We start from the raw sequence: 25,183 nt of genomic DNA on the forward strand, positions 1-25,183 counted from the left end.
ATCCAGTGGAGGGAAGGCAGGCTCCAGCTCAGCCTCAGCTGATATAAAAAAGCCTCATGTGCAAGTGTGCCACCAGCAGATCCCCGTGCACACATACGCACAGAACCACAAGCACATGGGGACACTTCCCCAACACTGTGCAGAAAGCCACTGTCTTGAAAGGGGTGGAACTGCAGCTGTGAACCCACTTCCATGACACTCCCACACTTAGCCAGTCAGCTGCAACACAGGCAGGTGGCCACATGGCATGGTTAATTACTGACAAGCATACAGATGTGCTATACTCCCCAAACTGGGCGTGTCCGGACACTATCACATGCATGTGAATCAGGAGGTGACCCACCCACTGTTTCCAGAAACACACAGTTATGCATATGCCAGACATACACACACATATGTGCACAAACGCACACAGAGGTGCCACACAGGAGGCCGTTCAACCAACCTGCCCACAGCACAGCCTCAGCACAATCCCATCTACCAGCCTTGCTCAGAGCTAGGGCCCAGGTCATATCAGACAGACACAGTGTCAATGGAATGGGACATTTAATTGTCTCTAGGGTGTTCCCAGGACGGGGAATGCGGGGCCTTTGGCAGAGCCCTGGTTAATGGAACCAACAAAGGTGCCCATCAGCCAGTGCCAGGCAGGGTGGCAGCCTCAGGGCCTGGCTGAGGACAGCCAGCACTTGGGCTGTTGCTTAAGACAATTTTTGAGACTAGTGGGTAAGGAATGTCACCTTTGAATGGAGGAGAGAGGAGGAGAAGGGGCTTGGGTTGAGGGGAGAGGTTCCAAGGTCAGAAGGCTAGGAACAACAGGGAGTTATAAGGTCCTTCATGGCCGGGCGGTGGCTGGGGGATGTGGTGATGGAGCCCAGTGGGCTCAGGCCAATTTCAGGAACTCCTGCAGTGTATTTTGTTCCACAGCCTCCACGAAGAGCTCATAGTCCTAGGGGAGGGGAGGGGAGAGACAGTCACCTGTATGCTGGTGTTCTAGCTCAGGTCTCTGACTTCTGGCCCAGGAGAAGTCCTATACTTCCCCGCTCCCAACCCCCAGGGCCCATACCCCACAGTACTGGTCCCCGTTGACAATCTGGGGTGGGGTGGCCTTGGGGTTGCCCGCCAAGGCTCGCATCTCATCCCGCAGGGCGTTGTCCTGGGAGATGTCCACTAGCTGGTACTGGATGCGCTTCCCATCCAGGATGCGGGTCACCTCGCTCTGCTGGGACTTGATCTGGGGGTAGAGGGCGGGCAGGGATTAGTGAGTAGGCTGGAGGATTTATGGGGGGACCCTGGGCAGAAAGAAAGGGGCTGTGGGCAATAGTTTTTGTCCCCCTCCACACCCTGGGATGGGGTTCTGGCCACCAGAGAGTGAGGAGGATGAGTCAGGCTTGCGGTGGTGCCCGATGAAAGCAGGACCACCTTAGGGACGCAATCAGAATGAAAAAGGGAAGTGGGATAAAGTTCTGGGTGGGGAGAAGCAGGAGATCAGCGAGGGGAAAGCAGGGCAGGCTTGCGTGGAGGCTGGTAAGGGGCCACCCCGGCCCAGGAAAAAAGTGGAGGAGAGGAAGGGCACCATCGGGACGTGATCGGGGTGGCAGTGAGGTAGCTGAGAGTGTGAGTGACGGGATGGGCGTGGGCAGCTCGTGTTGGGGCTGCCTAGGATCCAGAGTGCCCCACGGAGGGGTCCGAGCCTCGGAGCCCACCTCGGACCTGACCCGAGAGGCCGAGCCCCTCGCCGCCCCCCCCACCCGCCCTCACCCTGGGGGCGGGTCTCGGGCGCCGGGCCGTAGCCGGGCCACCGCCGCCAGCGCTCTCCCCCAGCTCTCTCCCCGGGCGAGCACTCACCTCGCGGGAGCCGGTGACCGACGTGCTGTAGACGCGCAGGCCACTCATGCTGCGGGTGGACGAGCGGGCCGACAGGCGGACGGACGGCGGTAGCGGCAGCTGCACGGCCTGGAGACGACGCCGCCGCGCTCGGGAGCGGTTTCCTTCCTGCTCAGCCCGCGAGTCACCGCTCTCAGGACCAATGGGCGGCGCGGGCAGGCGTGCGGCCGGGGCGGAGCCTGCGCGACCCCGCCCCGCGCGCCGCGGTCCCCCTCCCCTCCCCCCTCAGCAGCCAGGCGTGCCGAGGACCCCGGGGTGTCGCACAACGCCGCCCCTTCGGCCCTTCCCTGATCTAGGGCTCAGAGTGAGGCTGGGGAGGGGGCCCGGATGGCCAGAAAGGCCAGGAAAGGCAGGGGTGAGGGTTTGCCAGGGGCCCTCTCCTCAGCACCCCCAGGTTTGCTGCACCCAGCTACCCACCCCTGGTGCCGCAATAGTGCAGCACAGCTCGGCAGCTCGGAGCTTTGAAGGCTTGGGCTGTTTTGAAACCTACAGTTCCTTGGCTAGGGAACCTCAGTCCAAGGGACCCCTTCCCACAGTCCCTGGGATGACACGTACACATAGCTAACCCCATGGCACACCAAAGCAGGGTCAGCCCCTGCTGGGAGACTTCCCCAAAAGTTCCTCTCCACTCAGGCAGGTTTAGACAAGGTAAGTTGGTGGCCAGAGACAGGGCCACACCCTCAAGGCACCAGATGGAAGCCGAGGTAAGCAGCTACTAGCTCTAGAAAGGGTGGAGGCAGAGGCTTGCCAGGACTTCTGAGGACCTGGCCCCCCCCCACTCTTGTAAAAGATCCACAGCTAGTCTTAGGGTGGCCCTAGCTCAGCCTCAACCCCAGATGGCATTCTACTCCCACTCCTGCACCCCCCAAAAAATCTACAAGGCTCAGAGAGAGCAAGCTCTAACAACAAGCCCAAATTTGGAGGCTTGGCTGTCTGAGGTTGGACAGGACTCCCCTCACAAGTTCCCCCCAGGTCCAGGTCCAATAGCAGCCCAGGAAGACAAACTCTAGCTCCCTGAGGTAAACGTGCCCTGCCTGGTTGCAGCCACTTCCTCACAGCAACCTTGAAGCAGCTAACTTCCTCTCACAGGATTACTGAAACGCTTTTCAATGACAGACTTGCTCAATGACTCAGGGCAGCCTTACCCAATAGAAAGTGGTGTGAGAAGAGATCTTATTTGTCCCCACAGAGAACAGAGGAGCGGAAGTGATAGAAATACAGGCAGGCTGGACCTGCCAAAGGTCCCTCCTTGCTGCCATCTGGGGAACTTGGCTAACCACCCAGGCTTTGGCTCCAACAAGCCAAAATGAAGGGTGGAGTAAGGGATGGTGATGGAAAACTGAGGAGTTTGTTAAATATTTTATTTTATAATCAAAATAGGCAATACAAACCAGTTGACATAACAAGGATTCATATAAATAACTGCTTATAAACTTTGAGGAAAAATACCCGTGAGCATGGTGGCTGGGCTCCCAACACAGGGTGGAGACCAACCAGACAGCTCTGCTTTTAGGAGGCAGGAACGAGCCCAGAGGCTGAGAGGATGGCTGGGTGGGGCTGCTCTGAATGGAAGGGATACATCATTCCATAAATAAGACACAAAATTGTAAAAACACTTAAGGAGTCTCATTCAGACCCAAGATTGAGGTTCAAGATGTTTCTCTGACAGCTCAAAGCTTAGCAACAAACTCACAGTAGCTGGCCCCTGAATTGCTCAGTGTTCCTCTTACCCTTACAAAGCCCTGGCTTGGCCTGGTTCCAGATCTAGAGGCGGCCTGTGGTTCCAGATCTAGTCCAACCACCAGATACAAACGATTGTGTTGTGAGATGCTCCCTAAATGAGGCAAGAGAAACCAGAAAGCACAGGGTCCAGGGGCCCCAAACAAAACCCAGCAAATACAGAAAGTTATACCTTAAGAGCCAAACTATAGTGGGTACTCTGAACTCTCAAGAAGCCCCAAAGCAAGAAAGGGAAAGGATCCTGTCCCCAAACGAGAGGCACAAATCAGGGCTGGTCACCCACCCTAGCCCCAGAATGAGGTGGGGAACTTGACAGTTACTCTGTGGTATTCTAGGGGAAAATCCTGCCCAAACCCAGAACCATAAAGAGTTTACAAGAGACTACCTGACTGGCCGGAGAACCAAAGAGAAGAGAGCTGTGCTAAACACATGGCCAGGACCCCAAGGGACAGGGGACCCCAAGGGACAGATGCAGCTGGAGTAGGGCATCCTGTAAAATGACATGACAGCACAGATGAAGGAGGCCTGGCCATAGTCCTTAGGCCAATTCTAGTGGGTACTTTGCTAATAAACAGATCACCCTGAGGAAGCAGCAGTGAGACCAGGCCTAAGAATACCCAGAAAGTCAGCTCAGATCCCAGGTTGGCTTACTAGCCTGAGCATTCTCATATGGCCGTTGTGACTGGTACTCAGCTTTTCAAGGCCCTTCTACTGAATTCTGGGCATCAGCAGGACCAAGCTATGAAGTGGGAATGAATGTGGATCCATCCTAGAAGATGGAAAAGGGAACTGAGCAGCCTGTTTACCCTTGACATCAGCCTGGGGCTGGGAACACTCTGAGAGGACTTATCAGTCAACCTGCAAAAGTTAATTAGTAACTCACCCTCAAAGGGTAAATCAGGATGACGGGACAAATGCAATCCAACAAGGCAAAGCCAGTGTGGGGCAAGGCAGGCACAGTTCCTTAATCAGCCCTTGGCCCCAGATCCAGATTCTTACCCCCTCCACCCCTTCTCTCTGGGAATAGCAGCAGACAGGAGGCGAGAGATTGTCAGGGCAGGACCTGCCAGACTGGGCTCTCAGCAGACCATATCGTCCCCTGGGGGAACAGAACCTGTGCCATCCCCAGCATTCCTCACTGTGTGACACAGTTTTCTCCCATATCCTGGGCATATCTGTCTGACATGGTGGTCCTTAAGTCCTCGATGTCATGGCGCAGCTGTTGAACCTCTTCTAGTTTCCTCTTGATCACATCCGGCTTCTGCAAATCCAGCTGAGTCCCCGGGTGCTGCGCAGCTGAGTAGGAGAGCATTTCAAGAGAATTGTTAGTGAGTCAGTTACGAGATGCTTTCATGTGGACAGGGCAGTGTGGATAAATAGTACTTTGAGGCCCATGATCTTAGGAAACGGCACGTTGGGGTTTTTTTGTTTGTTTTAAACAATGCAGAGCTTGTACTCATGACCCTGACTGAGATCAAGACCTGAGCCAAAATCAAGAGTCAGATGCTTAACCGAATGAGCTACCCAGGCATCCCAGGACATAGCATGCTTTTAGAAAGGTAGACTGGGGGTGGGGGTTGGCTCAGCAGTTGAGCATCTGCTTTCGGCCCAGGGCGTGATCCTGGAATCCCGGGATTGAGTCCCACATCAGGCTTCCTGAATGGAGCCTGCTTCTCCCTCTGCCTATGTCTCTGCCTCTCTGTAAATAAATATAATCTTAAAAAAAAAAAAAAAAGGTAGATGGGGATAGTGGGCTGAAAACTTGCTGCCTAAGGGCCATTTTCTGTTTGTCCTGTATTCAGGTATCCATAAAGATGCCTGTTTCCAAAAAAAAGATTTACCATCTACTTTGCAAACACAGGAACTTCCAGGGAACAGTGACCAAGCCTACAAAGCCTTATTCACATATTACCCTAAGGATGGGAAAGCTGGGTGGGGGTGACAGGAGAATGAAAGCCACTCTCCTGGGTACCGGACTGGCCTAAGGACTCACAGTGAATGCCTAGGAGCAGGGAGAGATTGGGATCATGGCCCTGGGCCCTCTGGGTCACAATGCTACAGACAGCCTGCAGATCTTGAAGGCAACTGGCCAACTCCTGGTGCAGCTCAAATGCCAGCTGGGCTGTGTCTGAAGATGGAGACCCTGGTTGGGCCTGGCGCAGGTGTTCCTGGAGCGTCAGATTCTTCTCAATCAGGTCTTGGTTCTGCACTGAAAGCTGAGTAGATAGATGGGCAAACACATTAACCCAGGCCCAGGGAAGGGCAGAGTATCTGTACATGTGTGTGGATATATGAGTCACAGGTGATATCCCTCCCCTCCTCACCCCTACCAACAGGCCTAGCACTCCCCCCCACTCCCAGTATTGGGCCTAAATTCTCCTGCAGGTGGGTCAGGCCCGTAGCATTGGAGAGGAAACCACTCCCCAACAGACTCTGAGTCATCAGCCTCCAGGTTTCTGTTAAGGAACCAGAGAAGACACTCCTGCCCCTCGGAACTCTATCTGAAGCCAGTCCCTCAGCCAACTCTGTTAACCAGGCTATTAGAGAAGGCTTAACGTGAACTGTGAAATCTGAGGAGACACTGGTTTCAATCTCTCCCTGTCACCCTGACAAAAGTGGCCACCAGCCAGACTGATCAGTGTGTGTCAGAGGAATAGAGGGCAAGAAATACAACAATACAGCTAGCAGCCACTGGGTGGAGGGCAGGAGAAACTAGGAACCTGGAGAACACAGTGTTAGAATGTGTCCTGCCTGCCTTTTCACACCTTCACCTCAGTGGACTCAGGCTTCTCTACAAAAAGTTTTAAGAACTGTCACTGAAGAACATTCATGTATGTCTGTTTCCTTCCCTGAACAGCTTAACTCATTCTCCCCTCCCTACCTCTATTCTGTTTTAAAGACACTGAATAGAGTTCTTCCTCTAGTCCCAGTCCTTCACCCACACTGGGCCATGTACAATCCTAGCTCTGAGAGACTGGTTCCTAGGTCAGTGAACTTGCTCACCCCTTGCTGACAGCTCTGTTTACCCATGAGGACCACCAAGCTCTAGGTCTTCTTGGACCCTTCCTCCCCAACCCCACAAACCTGTGGCTATCAGAAGACAAAGGGACAGAAACGGACTTCCCACATCCAAAAGGTATTCCTGGGTAATTATGGCCACTCAAGATGGGCTTAGGGTCTTTAATATATAGGATGATGCAATGTCTCTTCTCATTCTTCCACCAAAAAAGCTCAGCAGGGACCTCTCAAACATGAGGGCTCCTGTGGGAGCCGGGATGGGGAGGTTTCTCAGAGAACTCAGGTTTGTGGAGGCTAGAGAGGCCCAGCTACTCACCTCTTTCACGGCTGTGCGCAGCTGCTGCAGAGCTGTCTCCCTCCGCTGGGCCTCCTCTTTTAGGGCTTGGCTTATTCCTTCTTCCTGAGCCACTTCTTGCTCTAGGCTCTGAATCCCACGGCAAGGAGGGGTAGGATTACACATGTAGAGTAACAAATTTGGTTCAGACCATATCATCTCTGGCCTGCACTAAACAGTAAAGCCCCACCCCACCCCCACACTGCTAAGAGATTACCTTAGAACAGCCCTGATCTGCTACTTCCCTTTGAAACTCTCCTGTAAGTCACTGACCATGTACCAACTAGAGGCCAGCTTTTCAGCAGGGCATTCCAGGCCAGTTTGGCCCTTACCTACTTTTCTAGCCATATTTCTTTTTACCTTCCACACAGCCTCCACTCCAGCCACACATAATGACTGAACAGCCTTCATTCCCAAAGGCTCTAGGTCCAATGAATGCAGGTGCTCACTCTCCTTCCCCTCTGCCCAAGCTACTCTTCTGCTCTGCCTGTCACCTAGGAAACCTTCAAGGTCCACCTGAGCCTTCCTCAATCTGCAAATCAGATCCTATTTTTTTAAAAGATTTATTTATTCATGAGACACACACACACACAGAGATAGAGAGAGAGAGGCAGAGGGAGAAGCAGGCTTCATGCAGGGAGCCTGATGCGGGACTCAATCCCGGGACTCCAGGATTACACCCTGGGCAGAAGGCAGATGCCCAAATGCCAAGCCACCCAGGCTGCCCAATCAGATCCTATTAATTGTACTCTTGCCCTGCTACTTATACCTCTGTCATGGTTCATGAGTACGTTTGTTGGCTGTGTACGTAAACCCCCCCACTCTGTAACTTTCTTGAGGGTAAGGAATGTCCATTCAGTTGAACTCAGTATTTATTGAGCACTTACTGTGACACACACTGAGGATACTGAGAATACCAAACAATACCGGTCTTTGAGAAGCTCATACCCAAAGCCCTTGAGAATACTGTATAGTAAATGCTTCTGACAGAGATAAAAGGTAGGAGGGTGTTCCCACAGGTACCTAATCTAGTTAGGAAGGATGGAGCAAGGGAGGGGGAGAGAGAAAGAAAGAGAGACAGACGCGGGGAGGAAGGAAAGAAAGAAGAAAGAGAGAGAAAAAGTGTGTGTGTATAGGGATGGTCAGGAAGAAGGAGGTATTTACACTTGCTGTTTTGCCTCTTATTCTATTGATTCCAATCCCCTATCCCAAGTTTGAAACTTATTTGAATAAAGTATTTAAACATTTTCTGAATTTTCCCATTTTATATTAATAAAAAAAATTTAACTGCCAAAGGAGAACATCTCATCACCATGAAATATCCAAGGCGACCATTTAGAATCTACCTGATTCCAGCAAATTCACCTCATACTTTAATTTGCCTAAGGAGTTTCATCATGGGTAAATGTACCACTTAAATGTTGAGCTTTTTCAACTTTTGTGGAACCTGAGGGTCTCAGGGAGTGTATCTGAGATATATTAAAAACTGTACTAAGGGATCCCTGGGTGGCGCAGCGGTTTAGCGCCGGCCTTTGGCCCAGGGCGTGATCCTGGAGACCTGGGATCGGATCCCACGTCGGGCTCCCTGCATGGAGCCTGCTTCTCCCTCTGCCTGTGTCTCTGCCTCTCTCTCTCTCTCTCTGTGTGTGTGACTATCATGAATAAATAAATAAAATCTTAAAAAATAAAATAAAAACTGTACTAAGAATCTGGGATTTAAATGGGTATAAACACTTACTAGGCTTGACTATCCTAACAGGACTTAAAATAGGGGAACTAGACAGCATAGCCTGACCCACATGATGGCAAAGGCAGAATGGCAGCTTTGAGCTCTTCTCAGAATGAGTGCCTTTCACTTGTTCTGACGTGAAAATCTCTTTTGGAGTCCAAAGAGAACCTGAGTGAACCTGCTTTGCCTAGGATTTCTTGAAGAACCCATTAGGGACACCCCCCTACTCTGGCCCAAAATAGACACCAGGAGTCGTCTTTAATTTTTCCTTATTCTTTAACCCCCTACATCTTGTCAATCACTGATTCTTCTCAATTTTACCTTCTAAAATTTACTTAAATCTGTTCCCTCACATCTTGCTATGCTGCCTCATGCCAGGTTCCTTCATCATCTCTCACCAGAATTTCTGCAATACTCCACCAGCCTCCAGCCTCGCCCTTCTCCAAGTGCCAATCTTCTTTCCACACTCAAGCCAAAATTGCAAACCTAACTACATAACACCCAAATTAAATTCTATAGTAGATTCCCATGGGGTGCCTGAGTCACTCTGTCAGTTAAGCATCTGACTCTTGATTTCAGCTCAGGTCATGATCTCAGGGTCCTGGGATTGAGCCCCAAATAGGTCTCCACACTCAGCGAGGAGTCTGCTTCAGATTCTTTCTCTCCCTCTGCCCCTCCCCTTGCTTGCATGTGCGTGCTCTTTCTCTCTCTGAAATAAATAAGTCTTTATAGTAGATTCCCATCACCTATTGAAAGAATAAAAGCAAACTTAATTGGATGAAGCACTTCCATAGCCCAGTTTCTAGTCACCACCTTACTTTAACAATACCAAATTGCTTGCAGCTCTATGTGGAAACTCTGCTGTTTCATGCCTCCATGTTCCTACCAGTGCTATTCCTTCTATCTGGAATTCCAAAACCAAACTATCCAGCTCTTCTTTGCCTAACTCTTCTTCCTCCTTCCAGGCTCATGATCTCCAGAAACCCTTCCTTACCCTCCCCTGCTCTGACTCTGTTCTCCCAAAGTAACATGGACATTGCTCTCACAATACTGTGCTGACACTCCTTCCCAAAAAGACTGCAGGCTAAAAGCACTGATTGGGTCTCATTCTTGCTATACTCCTAACACTAGCAAACTGCATGATACAGAATAAAGAGTTGAATTCCAGAGATTCCATCAAGTCCTGCCCATCGTGTCACAAGGACACCAGCTCACCTGTACTTGTAAATGCAGCTGATCCATCTTCTGCTGTTGCTTCTCCACAATCTGAAAGCAAAGTTACCAAGGAAGTCTATAAATACAGGCTGGCAGTGAGGTCAGAGGGCAAGTAACTACAGGAGGATCTGTGGTCTGGCTATTAGCCCCATTGGTTATAGCCAATCAGTAGTGAAACCAGAGTGAAGACAATTTAGCTCTACTTACAAAAATATAAACCAGACTCCCTATCCTAGTTAAATAGCTTCACAATTCTGTGCTTTACTCACAAAGAGGTTTAAAGAGGAATGCAGTGTAGATCTATGACCACTACTTGGGGGAAGAGGGGAACCCATCCTGCTAAGTGTGGGCCAGTGGAATAAACTTTATATATAACCAGTGTACATTCTGGTTCTTTAGTAAAGGGCATAACTAAAAATTCAGTTTAATGCAGTCTGCCCTATCCAGGGCTGTGATGGATGCTATTATTTATAGTTTTGCTCACACTGACGGTCTAGGGAAAGAACCTGAACGGGTCTCCTTTGAGACCTCAGATATTCTCTGAACCATTTCCAGGTCTCCTTTTTTGCTGATCTGTCATTAGTCTCACCAACAGGGTTGGAGACTCTCCTCTCTGCTGAAATACGCCACCTCACTGGTCAGATCTCTGCCCAACGCAAGAGGTTCTGTATGGGGCCTAAGCCATGATGAAGGGCACCAAGCTTCAGTGTACCATTTTAGAGTACCTAGTATTCTAGTTGCTCAGAAGCATATCCTCCCCTAACTCTGCTTGTCTGTCATAAAGATAAATATCTAAAACGCAAACTTTATATAATGCAGGAGTGGCTTCTCAGAAAAGGGAGGAAAGCTCTGGGTAACACATCTTAGGTGGCCTAGGGCCAGAAATTCATGGTTCCTTCCCAGTACAGAATCTTCTCTTTCCTCTCAGCCTGCCCTCTATTACAGCCTGGATACTCTCAGTCACCTTTTGGAGTGAATCACATTCTTTCTGCCAGGACTCCATTTCCGCTTTTGGACCTTCTCCCTGTTGGGCTGGACCTTCTCCACTGGCCTCCTCCACACACTGCTTATCTTGTAGGCTGAAAAACAGTGGCCTCTTCAAGAATTTTGAAGTCAGGCAGATGTGGCTTTGACTCCTTATTCTATTATTTACTGTATATTTTGGGGCAAGACACACTCAGGCCGTTCCAAGCCACAGCTGGGGATAATGTTAGGTCTGTTGTAACAGAGGGTGTGCCACACACAAGCTGCCTAGTGTATGTTAGTTCCCTTCCCTAGAGGCCAGCATCTATCTAATGTGCCACCAATTTTCCACCTGCCCAAAGCTCTTTTATATTTGTTTTGATATTCAAAAATAAATATTCACCTCATGTACTTAGATTATAAAAGTCATACATGTATACTGCAGAAATTCTGGGAAATAAAAAAAAAAATCTTTTTCTTGGCACACATAGTCTGGAGCAGAGTCAACTTTGACCCCAACCTCTCTTCTGACTCCAACCAATCGTCTCCTCCCATGGATCCCCACAATCACTTTCATCATGGTTCATCTGCTGAGATAAACAACAGGGTCACTGTGGTTGGATATGGGATGAGAAATCCAATCCATCCCATTAGAAACTGGATTTGGTTCAAGAGGCTGCTGAAACAGCCATCACATTTTCAAAACTGCAATTAATATGGAAGAGGCTCTCAAGACACCCTGAGAGTACATTATGGCATCTTGTTTTGTTCTTAGATCCTGTTGTGACAATCGAGAACAATCCCTAGGGCTGAAGAGAAACAGATGTTCCTGGTAGCCTTTAGCTTACAAGGTTCAAAATGTAGATAATCTCTTTCCTCTCCATCCTTAACACCAGGATCTGCTTTTGCAAATATACAGATAACTAATTTCCCACTTTATAAAGTGGTTCCCTTCATCTAACACCTACATACTCAGGGATTATTATCCAGTATTATTATGCTAGGCACTGGGCTGTACCTTCCGAAGGATACAATAACAAGCCCCCACTACACCACTATATCCTTCATTCTCCATCTCAAAGACCTCTTCCTTACTTTATTGCTAAAATATACTAATCATCATCTGAGCTTTCAGTAAGTCTTAATCACTGATCACAGATCACTCTAACAGACATAATAATAATGAAAAGAAAGGAAAGTGATTTGCCCAAAGTCACACAGGTAGTGAGTGGAGTAGACTTAGCTCTCCACTCCTTTCCTCAACCACACTGGGGTATTTACCTATGTCTAGCGGAGAATTCTGTTCCTTTCTGTCTCAGGCTTTCCAATTGAACCTCCTTCTCTCTGCAGGCTGCCTGGGTCTCCTCCAGCAAACTCTCCAGCTCGGTCACTCTCTCCTGCAGCTCTGTACTCTTCAACTCAGAATCCCTAAGCTGAGAGACAGGATCCCACACTTAGGTCAAGGAAGAATATCTGGGTCTCAAAACCTTTGCAGTCCCGGTGCAAATTTGACAGATAGGAGTCTGGATATTACTCCTTTGGGATTTTCCTTTTAGGAACCACAGGATAACTGCATACAGCAGAGGCTGAGAAAGTGCCCCTGCTTGCCCACTCCCTGTTTGCCCCACATATACCCAGAAATTGCTGCTACCTGCTGGCTCTGCTTCTGATGGTCTTCCAGGGTGGGCAGGTCAGCCAGGTAGCGCTCCAAGGTCTCAATACGCTGCTGCTTCTCCCGGTTCTGCTCTGATTCTTTCTGACATTTCTTTTTCAAATTATTGATATGTTTGTCACGACCCTTTACCTGGGAAAGAAGTGTCAAGAATCTGTCTCCATGGACTCCTCTAGGACCCAAACATATTTTTTTCAGAAGTGACCACTGTCTATGCCCCTAGGGCTGTAAATGTTGTTTTACTGCAATCAAGGCAGGGAGCTGATCAAATTTTGCCATTTAAGATTAAGGCATAAACTGCAGAGTAAACACATGTGAATTTTCCAATCAAGGGTAGGGAAGAAGGGCTCCCTGGGCAGTTTTTAAAAACTGGTAGCAGTTCTATATACAGGCATACCTGGATGACACTGCAGGTTTGGTTCCAGACCACTATAATAAAACGAATATCACAATAAAGCAAGTCAAATGAATTTTTTGGTTTCCAGTGCATGTAAAAATCATGTTTACACAATATTGTAGTCTATAAAGTGTACAATAGTATTATATCTAAAAAAATGTACATGTCTTAATTTAAAAATATTTTATTGCTGGGATGCCTGGTTGGCAGTTGGTTAAGTGTCCAATTTTTGGCTTCAGCTCAGGTCATGATCTCAGGGTCATGAGACTGAGCTCTGCATTGGGCTCCATGCTCAACATGGAGTCTGCTTAGATCCTCTCTCCCTATCTGCTCCTCTCCCCAACATTTTCTCTCTCTCTCTAAAATAAACAAATCTGAAAAAAAAACCAAACCTTTAATTGCTAAAATATACTAATCATCATCTGAGCTTTCAGTAAGTCTTAATCACTGATCACAGCACTGTAACAGACATAATAATGAAAAAGTTTGAAATATTTCAAGAATTACCAAAATATGACACAGAGAAATGAAGTAAGCAAATGCTGTTGGAAAAATGGCACCAACAGACTTGTTTGAGGCAGTTGCTACAAACCTTCTATCTGTAAAAAATGCAGTATTTGGGAAACACAATAAAATGAAGCACAATAAAACAAGGTATGCCATGGGGCACCTGGGTGACTCAGTGGTTGAACATCTGCCTTTGGCTCAGGTCGTGATCCCAGGGTCCTGGGATTGAGTCCTGTCCTGTACTGGCCTCCCCACAGGGAGCCTGCTTCTTCCTCTGCCTATGTCTCTGCCTCTGTGTCTCTCATGAATAAATAAATAAAATCTTTAAAAACAAACAAACAAAAACCCAACAAGGTATGCCTGTAATAAAAAATTTGTCTGATTTTTGTCTTGGGCTTCCAGGAGAAAATTTCTAAACTCTTAGAATTTCCCAAATAATGGAAGCATCTTTGTTATTCATGGTGGTCTGATCTGTCCTGGTGAGATAGGTAATGCATTCTTCCTTAAACACCACTCATGATTTAAAGCTAAGCAACCGGAAGCCCTGGTGGCGCAGCAGTTTAGCGCCGCCTACAGCCCAGGGTGTGATCCTGGAGACCTGGGATCCAGTCCTTTGGGCTCCCTGCATGGAGCCTGCTTCTCCCTCTGCCTGTCTCTGCCTCTCTCTCTCTGAATGAAGGAATAAACAAACAAATAAAATAAAGCTAAGCAACCAAGTGGAAGGGTTAATGATACTCTCAACTTTTTGAGAGGAGCTGTATCCATTTTGCTCATTATCATAGTCACAATACATAGCACAATGCTTGGCATAGAGTGGGCACCAACCAAGATTTGCCGAAATAGAGACCTTTTCTTCATTATTACGGTTTTTTCCTTTGGCTTGTGAAAAAAGGATGCTGAAGAAGCAAAAGAAAGCAGAGAAATCTACTCAGGAAAATCTCAGGCAAATCTACTGATGTCAAAAGGAAACACCTAATTTAAAAAGGAAACCTAACCTAATTTAATCCGAAGATAAGAAAGTACTAAGAGTGGATACCTGAAAAATCAGCCAAAGGCTTTACGCCAGGTATAATCTGTACCCTTCAAAGCTCTAAACCAATGATTCTCACATTTTAATATGCATCAGACTCAACTGGGAAGCTTACTGAAAATGCTGATATCCTTGAGTCTGGAATCTCCCTCATCTGATTTTTCCAGAGAATAAATCTCCAGTCTCCTGTTGGGGAAATCTTTGAATAAATGGTGAATTACCCAGAGACATTTATCTCTTCTACTTTTCAAAACATTTCTAAAATGACAGGAAGGAAATAAAGTATTAATTTTTAAAAGTTAATAAAGGAGGAAACAAAAGTGTATGAGAGATTTCAATGTGTTTATAGAAGATCAAAGTAAGCAGGAGATAAATTACTTAGAGGAAGAGTTATAACCTGCAGTGGGAGTTACAGACTACATGGAAAACAATGAGCCCTTCACACCTCTGTACTCAAAGCTCCAAGTATGTCTGAGCCAGGCATCAGCCATAGATCTGAAAACAGGGTACTCACTGGAGGTCGACATACAGGTTAGCTGGATACCATTTTCATCCTAGGTTTCCCCAACCAGAGACTGGAGATTTATTTGCTGGAGAAATCAGATAGGGGAGATTCTGGACTCGGGTACATAAGTCATAGCAGAGAGAACGTGACTGGGTTGAAAGTAAGTATAAGTAAAAATGTATGTACAGAACTGTGGCACTCCAAACCTAACCTTTCTCAATATTGAGATCCTAAAGGCCAAAAAAGCATTCCTGGCCTTAGCCTCCCAACTAGGCAGCAAACTGAAGTTTCTTTTCTGGAAGAGAAAACATAAGACAGACATTCAAATACTAATATTTGAGGGTTCCTAGGTGAGAAGGAAGTCTAAATCTGATTATCCTATAATGTAGTCCACCAGACAATTATCATGAACCCAGAGCTTCTATCCAGCTTTTAAATATTTCATTCTTTTTTTAAAAAAAGATTTTATTTATTTATTTATTTATTTATGTGAGAGAGAGAGAGAGAGAGAGAGAGAGAGAGAGGCAGAGACACAGGAGGAGGAAGAAGCAGGCTCCATGCAGGGAGCCTGATGTGGGACTTGATCCCGGGACTCTAGGATCGTGCCCTGGGTCAAAGGCAGGCGCTAAACCGCTGAGCCACCCAGGGATCCCCTAAATATTTCATTCTTAAACATGAGTGCCCATTCATTCAAGGATCACCAAGCCTCTGACATGAAATAAACAAGAACAAAAGGTTCTGGAAAAAAAAAAAAAAAGAAATAATACTATAAGCAGATGTAGATATCCCAAAAGATACAATCAATATCATCAGAGAAAGAAGATATTGTACCCATGAAACAAAAACAGCAAAAACCTCAAGAATACGACTCAGAAATACAAAGGTATGTCAAGAGAAAAAGAGTTAAGGATGGAAATCTTTGTGGAAAGGGGCTGGGTACAGAGCTAATTTTATTATAAATATACTGGTATTTGATGATTTAACTTAGATATATGTACTTCTGACTAAAAGTTTTTTTGGTTTTTTTTTTTTTAAGATTTATTTATTCATGAGAGACACAGACAGAGGGAGAAGCAGGCTACCTGCATGGAACCTGCCTGATATGGGGCTCAATTCAGGACCCCAGAATCACTACCTGAGCCACTAGGAGCCCTAAAATTTTTTTTTCAAGATTTTATTTATTTATTCGTGAGAGACACAGATAGAGACAGAGAGAGAGAGGCAGAAACACAGGCAGAGGGAGAAGCAGGTTCCATGCAGGGAGCCAGACATGGGACTTGATCCCGGGTCTCCAAGATCACGCCCTGGGCTGAAGGCGGCACTAAACCGCTGAGTTATCTGGGCTGCCCTAAAAGTTTCATTTTTAACAAGCTTCTAAGTCCTTGTTATACTAGCGACATCAACATCACGTGTGTTAAAAATGCAGGATCTCAGGCACATCTAACCCCAGAAGTACTAAATCTGAATCTACATTAAAAAAAAAGGGGGGGGGGATTTTATTTTTAAGTACTTTCTACATACAACATGGGGGTCAAACAACTCCGAGATCAAGAACCACACACTCTACTGACTAAGCCAGTTAGGCTCCCCTGGATCTGCATTCTAAACAAGGTGACCCAGTGATTCTTAAGCACATTAAAGTTTAAGAAGCACTGCTCTGGTTGATCTTGATGCAAGTGGTCCAGAACTAAACATTACTACACTGGTCCCCCAAGAACATCTGCATTAGAGTAAGGTGTGAACAGAAAGAAAAGATTTTGAATCAGCTCCTTCTATAATGACCAATCTTACCTTAAGGCAATTCTAAGAGTACTAGCAAAAATGTACAAATTTCCAAACTGGATGCACACATGGAATTCTACTTTTTAGGTAGAATAAGGAAAATCCAGGCTGAATGATGTAAATTTACCACAGATGTTTAAACATCTTGCAACAGTACCATCCGGTATGACTGCTCAAGCTGGTTTTCAACCCAAGTCAGTTGGAGGCATATCACAACCTGGGGCAGTGAGGGACTTTCTCTGTCTGTGGCACTTTTGTGGAGATGAAGTGAAAAGGAAGGGTGCCATTTCTAGCAGCCCAGTCCTGCATGAAAAGTCAATGTAGGATCTCACCCAATTGGCTCCTCCTAGTTCCAAGAATGGGGGCCAGAAACAACTTAGGGTTTGGCAGGAAAAGGCTGACTGCCAACTCCTTTGTGAGTTAAAAAGCTACCAACTCCTTAGCTCACCCTTTCTTCCTGTTTCTTCCCCTCCTCTGAGTGCTTCTGCAACGCCACTTTGAGTGATTCTCTGATGAGCTGGATTTCGACTTCTGAAGCAGACAGTTTCTTTTCAAGCTCGATCTTTTCTTTGCTGAGGGCTTCTGTCTTCTGTGCAAACTGTGCACGTAAGAAAGTGTTCTCTCGCTGCAATTCCTGCATAAAGATTCTCGATACATAAATGTGCCTCACCCTTACAGCCCCATATACTTTACTTATCCTCCGTATACTTTATGCTCAAATATCAGCTTTCTGGAAGAATTTCTTCAAGCAGTGCTTTTCACAGTGGGGTCCTAGGACTAACATCTTCTGCATCACCTGGGGATTTGTCAGAAATAAAAATTCTTTTTTTTTTTAAAGACTTTATTTATTTATTCATAGAGACACACACACACAAGAGGCAGAGACACAGGCAGAGGGAGAAGCAGGCTCCATGCAGAGAGCCTGATGTGGGACTCGATCCAGGGTCTCCAGGATCACGCCCTGGGCTGCAGGCGGCGCTAAACCGCTCTGCCACCGGGGCTGCCCAGAAATAAAAATTCTTGAGCCAACTTCTAGGTCCCTGAATCAGAAACTCTGGGGATGGAGCTCAATAATCTGTGTTTTAACAAACCCTCCAGGTGATTCCAAAGCACACTCAAATTTTCTCCTCTACTCATTCTATATATGATCTTAGGCAAAAGTTCTTCCTCTTTCTTGGGCCCCAATCTTTTCATTAGTATATTAGAGGACTAAGCTAGATTTTATGTAAGGACCCTTCTCACTCTAACATTCTAATTCTGTAAGATAGAACACTATTTTAACAGGCCCACTAGGTGGCAAAGCCAGTACTATAATCTAATACCCATCACTCAAAAGCCCATATTGCAGAAGTTAACAAAGCAGGCTTTTTTTTAAAGGAGCCATTACCCTCAGGGAAAACATGGCTTCCTTTAGTTGCTCCTAGACATGGAAAAATAAAAATGAGAATGGCTCTAAATCCCATTACTGGGGCAACCTGGGTGGCTCAGCGGTTTAGCGCTGTCTTCAGCCCAAGGCGTGATCCTGGGGCCCCAGGATCAAGCCCCACATCGGGCTCCCTACATGGAGCCTGCTTCTCCCTCTGCCTGTGTCTCTGCCCCTCTCTGTCTCTCTCATGAATAAATAAATAAAATCTTAAAAAAAAAAAAAAATCCCATTACCTCTGCTTCTCCCTCCATTTGGCTAAGGCTCGTATATTATTTATCAGAACATTTCCCAACTCTAGAACCTTACTACGTACCTTGCCCTGCCTTCATTTTTTCCCAGTATGTCCTGACACCAAGGCATACCTGATCTTACCCTCGAGCCTTTTCTGCCTCCAGAAAGGCGGAACAAGGGATGCTTTATAATTAGGATGCCTACACTTTGAAGGCAAGGATACCTTATATCACTTGATCCCTTTTCTATGTCTTGGATACCTACTAGTACTAAGCAAGGGAAGACACAGAGTTAAGATAACCAGAATGCCACTCTGGCTGCCAATGCTTACCTGCAGCCTCAGCAAGCAGACATCCCCAAAGGGGGCAGGGCGGCCCAAAAGGGCACTGTGGACTTGCAGTTCACTTTCTCGTACTTTCTGCTCCAGCTGAGAGATGTGCTTTCTCTGCCTGCAAAAGCCAGTAGAATGAGGTCCAGGGTCCTGACACTAACCCACTTGCAACATGAATCCCCACCTTCCTTAGGTGGGTACAATTCATACTATGTAAAGCAAGGCCTTGTGTCTGGGCAGTACTGTTCTGCTAAAGGAGGAAGAGCAAATAAGAAAGCTGACTTGGGGGAAATGAGGAAAGATCAATTACAAAGAACTGGCTGCCCGCTTTAAGGACTCCCAGAGCCCCTGCAGAGGATACACAATTGGCCTATCACATTAGTCAGATACAGGACTGGTTGCTTATCAACCTAGCTCTACCATGAGGCAAGGCGTGGACCCAAACAGAGAGGGATGCACTATCCTTTGGGAGACCTCATTAGGTGCCCTCAGTGGGGGCTGGGAGAGCAAAGGCTGATCCTAGGGCACCCCTTGACCTCTTACTTGTCAATGAGGAGCTCCTTTTCCTTCAAAAGGTGTTCATTACTGTTTAAGATGCTGATCCACTGTGCTGGTTCTAATGTGGGCAGTGATGGAGCAAAAGCAGCAGGATGGTGGCAGATGGCTCCATTCTGAAGCTGGAAGACAAGAAAGCCCAGAGGGGCTTGATCTTAACTACAGACACCTGAAAACACCTGAGCAGTATCCACTTGGGTCTCTAGTCAAGGTTCACTTTGGCTTAGCCTGAAGAGGCCCAGTGTTTATGAATAATTTTAGCTCTGATGCATGACTGGAAAGAACCTGCCAGGGAGACTTCTGCCAAATGGACACTCCCTGCTTATAAAGGCTCCAGTTTCTAAGAAAAGGTCACTTATCTTGCATTATCTGGCAAGAGAGACAAACCAGGAGCTAAGATGTCCTCACCAACCAGGAAAGGAGACTATGTCCTGCTTCTTTCCTTCCCTTTCTTAAGCAGCACAAGGCCTTTTTTTTTTTTTAAGACAAAATTGGTATATGGAAGAAATATAGGGTTTCAGAGGTGGTTTTAAACCCTAGTTCTGCTGCTTACCAGCTTTGTAACCCTAGACAGATTATTTATTCTAAGAAACTGGTAAACTGGGACGCCTGGGTGGCTCTGCTCAGCGGTTGAGCGTCTGCCTTTGACACAGGGCATGATCCCAGGGTCCTGGGATCGAGCCCCACATCAGGATCCCTGCAGGGAGCCTACTTCTCCCTCTGTCTGTGTCTCTGCCTCTGTCTCTCATGAATAAAATCTTTAAAAAAAAAAAAAAAAGAAAGAAAGAAACTGGTAAATTTCTGTATTTACCTCATCAAAGGTAAAGGATTAAATAAGATGCTGTAAGCAAAAGTACGTAGCCTAGTGACTGGTATATAAGCACACAGTGCTAATGACACACCTTTTGGGGTCTTCCGTTGTAACCCTCTACTCTGGAGGATCTACCTAGTATTGAATTAGACCACCAACATATTCAATGGCATTCACAAGCTTTCATTTCCCTTTTATTTATTTATTATTTATTTATTCATGAGAGACAGAGAAAGAGAGAGAGAGAGAATGAGAGAGAGAGAATCAGAGGGAGAAGTAGGCTCCATGCAGGGAGCCCGACGTGGGACTCGATCCTGGGTCTCCAGGATCACGCCCCGGGCTGAAGGCAGTGCCAAACCGCTGAGCCACCCGGGCTGCCCTCATTTCCCTTTAAGAAACATCTTCTATCTTTCTTTTTTAAATTTTTTTTAAATCTATTTATTCATGAGAGACAAAGAGAGAAAGAGAGGCAGAGACACAGGCAGAGGGAGAAGCAGACTACATGCAGGGAGCCCGATGCGGAGCTCGAACCTAGGACCCCAGGATCAGGCCCTGGGCTGAAGGCGGCACTAAATCCGAGCCACTCGGGCTGCTCCATCTTCCATCTTTCTTACAAAAAATTTTTGAGTCAAAATTTATAGGACAAAATCTATATAGTTCTTTTTTTTTAAGTCAGTGTAAAAATCTATATTTCTAAGATCTGCAAAGAACCCACAAAAATCCAAAGAAAAAAGGGCCTCTACCTGCATTTGTTCCATCTGTAAACGGATCAACTCCAGCTGCTGCCGACAAGTGCTGAGCTCACAAGATCGCTCACGAGGGTGCCAAGGGTCAGGGTTCGGCTGCCATACCTGAGAGGGTAGAGGCTTAGAGAAGCCAGGAGCAGGCTGGAGTCCCAAAGGGAGCACTCCACTGCTATTAGGGTGAGGTCCATTCCGCTCACATACCACCCCACTGCCCGGTGCCTTCTTGGTCTCAGGCAACACTTTGTATAACTCCTTGTTTGTGTCAGTTCTTGGGTTATGAAAGTGGACTTGGTAGTGGGGATCTGAATATAGTGTCTCCATCATTGCCGACTGATTAAGGGTAGATTCCATACCAGGAATATCAAACTTCCTCATTTCTTCTTCTCTTTCATGGCCCACTGCTGGAAACCAGGACTGCTCAATTCCATTTTCTCCAGTAGCACCACAAAGGTATGTGAAATCTCTAGACAGGCCTGGAGAACGTTTCATTGCACCAAGGTCTCCATTTCTTGTCATCCCCACATTTTCAGCCAGCCCTGACAATGGGAGTTTGGAGGAAGAGAGTCCAGCAGGTAGAGAATTTGGCTTGGCAGGAGAGGTCCCCAAAGTAGAAGGTATCACGTGGGCTGTTGGAATGGTTATGTGGCTTTTGATGGGCTGGAAAGAAGGGCTGCTACTCGAGCTACAAAAATCTGCAAAGAAAATAGTGTTCTGTAAGTCAAAACTAAAGCAGCAAGCTTTGAGTCTGGCTGCTATGCCCGGTGTTCTCTGCCTGTCCTGAGACCAGGCAGGATATAGACACTATCATCACAGGTACCAGGCAGAAAGACAGGCAGCCTACCTGACAAGTGTGTATTCTAGAATCTCAAATGCCATTCACAAGGTAAACCAATAAAAGGCAACATCAGCTTTACTTTCAACTTAAACTCTGTCCTTTTTATTTGAATAAAAAATCTTAAAAAAAAAAAAAAATCTTACCAGTCAAAAACAAAGCTGAAAAATGAACTTAAAAAAACAAAAACAAACAAAAAAAACCACTTACTTAAGGGAAATGAATTAGGTCCTATTCTTCTGGGAGCTGGTCAACTCTCAAGCCATAATCCAATCCAATAAAAATATCCTTTCCAAGGGCTGCCAAAATCCTCTGTGGCCTCCAAAAGCTTCCCAGTGAAGGTAAGCAATGAATCTAAACTATCCAAAGAATAGACAAAGTGGACAGTGCTGCTCTGTATCCAGGGCAGGGAGTATAGCATCTGAATCAGGATTCTATTCTCTCTCCCACACACCAGACCTGACTGCCTGGATATGTGAAGTTATTCTTAGTAACTCTCAGGTTTCACTCTAGCACAGTGAGCACTCTCAAGTGGGTACACACTGAAATCCTCTATTTTGTATTTTGCCTTTCACTTCCCCCTTGTTTATATCCAATTATAACTTTTCATTTTTCCTTCACACTGGATTTATGCTTCTTTTAACTCCTGCCTAGTTTTGGGAGACAACTCTCTGATTAGACCAGCTGCAGAAGGTATACATTTCTACATTATTTCCAACTTTTAAGCTCTACTCTGAAGACTGTAAGTTCACAGAATTAATGTGCCAAGGCAGTGGGCTTCAAGCAAATAAGAAGACTGGAATGTTAGGAAACATACATGTTACCTTCAGCAGGGAGAAATTTGATTAAGGGGACAAGGAATATAAATGTCTTCCTTTTTCAACTATGTCTAGTACTCTTTTCCAAACCAAACACATCTATCGTGGAGAAGAGTAGACTACCAATTTAATTCATTTCTCTTTTTTCTTTCCATCAACCAACACAGAACACACTCAGCTAATGAGGACAGATATTACAACCTTTCCCAGAATTACTACGGATCAACTACCATCTTCTCATATGGGTTTGTAAGCAGCTCTTTAAAAACATGGACATGGGGGGACGCCTGGGTGGCTCAGCAGTTGAGTGCCTGCCTTAGGCCCAGGGTATGATCCCAGGGTCCTGGGATCAAGTCCCATATTGGGCTCCCTGCGTGGAGCCTGCTTCTCTCTCTGCCTGTGTCTCTGCCTCTCTCTCTCTGTTTCTCATGAATAAATATAATCTTAAGAAAACAAAACAAAACAAAACATGGACATGGGGCACATGGGTGGCTCAGCTGAGTGTCCAACTTTTGATTTTGGCTCATGTTGTAAGACTGATAACCCCAAGCCAGACTCCATGCTCATGCTTGAGATTCTCTCCTTCTCTCTCTGCCCCTTAAGCCGCTCATACTCGTCTCTAAAATAAATACATTTTTAAAATATTAAAAACAAACAAACAAAAAGGCGGTGCCTGGGTGGCTCAGTCAGTTAAGTGTCCAACTTTTGGTTTAGGCTCAGGTCATAATCCTGTGGCTGTGGGATCTAGCCCTACATCAGGCTCTTCGCTCCGCATGGAGTCTGCTTCAGATTCTCTCTCCTTGTCCCTCTCATGCTCTCTTCCTCTCAAATATATAAATAAACCTTTAAAAAATACATAAAAACAAACAAAAACCCCCAAACCATGGACATGCCCAATTATCCCTTATAATGTATAGGATAATGCAAAGTATCTAATTTTCTATACTTAGGTGATCTTGGGGATATATATAAAAGGCCATACTGAAACAATAGTAATTTCTGATAAATGTGTCTGCCTTTATATATTTATAATAAGGAAATTAGCCATTGTGATAAATTACTATAAAATATGTTAAGTTACAACGTAAGTCTGGTTTGTATTTTGAAATTTTTTTTTTTTTTGACAGAGAGAAAACACAAGCACGGAGAGGGGCAGAGGGAGAAACAGACTCCCTGCTGAGCAGGGAGCCCGAAGCAGGGCTTGATTCCAGGATCCTGAGATCATGACCCAAGCCAAAGGCAGATGCCCAACCCATGGAGGCAACCAGGTGCCCCTGTATTTTGAAACATTTTAAAACAAAATAGCAACACTTATTTTCAAAAAGGCCACTTATTTTTACAATTTTCAAAGGCTTTCAAAATGGGATATGTGATTTTTAGAAAAGTCTGCAGTTCTCAGAATCACTGGGTTTCTGCCACTTTAAGGATATTCATATTTCTAAATCTCTCTTCTCTTCAATCATACCCTCTGCCTCAACACCCAATTCTTTTTAACAGCCCTGCTTTCTTGTTGAGGGGTGGATTTAGCTATTTCGCTCTTGCTAAATCTTACTGGTTTCTGAAGTAAAGTAGTCTGAACTAAGCCAGTAATTATTTCAGTCTGTAGCAAAGAGCCGAAAGCCTTCTGGGTTCTTCAGTATCTACTTCTACCCCACCCCTTGAGAATCTTCAAGGTAAAACTTTTTTTTAAAAGGATTTTATTTATTTATTCATGAGAGACACACAGAGGGAGGCAGAGACATAGGCAGAGGGAGAAGCAGGCTTCTCACAGGGAACTTGATGTGGGATTCAATCCCCAGACCCCAGGATCATGCCCTGAGCTGAAGGCACACGCTCAACCACTGGGCCACCCAGGCATCCCAAGGTAAAACATTTTAATGAATAGTGGAATCAAATGACCTGTCCAGTTTAAAGATGAAACGATGACTATATTTTATACCAGTCATAAGGGTTCTTGTCAACAGGGCTCTAAATAAAACCAAGCTAGATTCATGAACAAAATGAGCAAGGATTAAAAAAAAAAAAAAAAAAAAACGAGCAAAGATTAAGATAAAAGCCATTGTACGTAACAAACACAGCAGAGAAGTCACCTTGGATCTTTTATTTATTTTTTTAAAAGATTTATTTATTTAGAGTGGGTGTGTGTAAGCAGGAGGGGCAGAGGAAGGAGAGAATCTCAGGTAGACTCCTCAATGAGTGCGGAGGCCAATGAAGGAATCAATCTCACAATCTCACATGATCTCAGCCTGAGATCATGATCTTGGCTACAATCTAGAGTTGGGGGCAGCCCAGGTGGCTCAGCGGTTTAGTGCCACCTTCTGCCCAGGGCATGATATTGGAGACCCAGGACTGAGTCCCGCTTCAGGCTTCCTGCATTGAGCCTGCTTCTCCCTCTGCCTGTGGCTCCCTGCATGGAGTCTGCTTCTCCCTCAGCTGGTGTCTCTCCCTCTCTCTGTGTGTGTCTCTTGTAAATAAAAATTTTTTTTTAAATAAACATAAAAAATAAATTCTTAAAAAAAAAAAAAAAAGAGTTGGATGCTTAAATGACTGAGCCACCCAGGTATCCCACCATGGATCCTTTAAAAAAAACAAAAAACAACTTCTAGACCAATGGCTTTGGCCACTACATCAAGGCTACTACAATTTATTTTTTTTTA

The 25,183-nt window shown here is 45.9% G+C and overlaps 2 protein-coding genes across 3 annotated transcripts in view; both read right to left on the reverse strand.

Moving 5' to 3' along the window:
• Window positions 1-529: 529 nt before the first annotated feature.
• Window positions 530-1,978, reverse strand: SH3BGRL3 (SH3 domain binding glutamate rich protein like 3). The gene is made up of 3 exons (XM_041767153.1): window positions 1,846-1,978; window positions 1,064-1,231; window positions 530-946 (listed from the first exon to the last, which is right to left on the reverse strand). Exons 1-3 carry the CDS (start codon window positions 1,891-1,893, stop codon window positions 881-883), a joined length of 282 nt encoding a protein of 93 aa, XP_041623087.1. The 5' UTR covers window positions 1,894-1,978; the 3' UTR covers window positions 530-880.
• Window positions 530-25,183, reverse strand: part of CEP85 (centrosomal protein 85) — a 37,001-nt gene continuing 12,347 nt past the window's right edge. The window contains exons 1-13 of one of the 2 annotated variants that reach the window (XM_041767152.1): window positions 21,919-22,124; window positions 20,874-21,568; window positions 19,308-19,441; window positions 18,765-18,882; window positions 17,225-17,410; window positions 12,535-12,687; window positions 12,165-12,316; window positions 10,885-10,999; window positions 9,921-9,971; window positions 6,959-7,066; window positions 5,618-5,840; window positions 1,846-4,920; window positions 530-946 (exon numbers count right to left, since the gene is read on the reverse strand). In XM_041767152.1, coding sequence (XP_041623086.1) covers window positions 4,760-4,920; window positions 5,618-5,840; window positions 6,959-7,066; window positions 9,921-9,971; window positions 10,885-10,999; window positions 12,165-12,316; window positions 12,535-12,687; window positions 17,225-17,410; window positions 18,765-18,882; window positions 19,308-19,441; window positions 20,874-21,392 — 1,920 coding nt within the window. In that variant the 5' untranslated portion in view covers window positions 21,393-21,568; window positions 21,919-22,124 and the 3' untranslated portion in view covers window positions 530-946; window positions 1,846-4,759. Of the gene's footprint in view, window positions 947-1,845; window positions 4,921-5,617; window positions 5,841-6,958; window positions 7,067-9,920; window positions 9,972-10,884; window positions 11,000-12,164; window positions 12,317-12,534; window positions 12,688-17,224; window positions 17,411-18,764; window positions 18,883-19,307; window positions 19,442-20,873; window positions 21,569-21,918; window positions 22,125-25,183 lie in introns of those variants that run through there. The other variant, XM_041767151.1, reaches the window with a different exon arrangement.

The sequence above is a fragment of the Vulpes lagopus genome, chromosome 8, assembly GCF_018345385.1.
Source record: "Vulpes lagopus strain Blue_001 chromosome 8, ASM1834538v1, whole genome shotgun sequence".
Classification (NCBI taxonomy): Eukaryota; Metazoa; Chordata; class Mammalia; order Carnivora; family Canidae; genus Vulpes; species Vulpes lagopus.

Bases quoted from the DNA above. Each gene is read 5' to 3' on its own strand.
- SH3BGRL3 (XM_041767153.1), bottom strand. From the start codon at position 1,893: ATGAGTGGCCTGCGCGTCTACAGCACGTCGGTCACCGGCTCCCGCGAG. The intron at 1,232-1,845 runs GTGAGTGCTCGC...CTCTACCCCCAG, and splicing joins CGGTCACCGGCTCCCGCGAG to ATCAAGTCCCAGCAGAGCGA. The intron at 947-1,063 runs GTATGGGCCCTG...CCCCTCCCCTAG, and splicing joins ACGGGGACCAGTACTGTGGG to GACTATGAGCTCTTCGTGGA.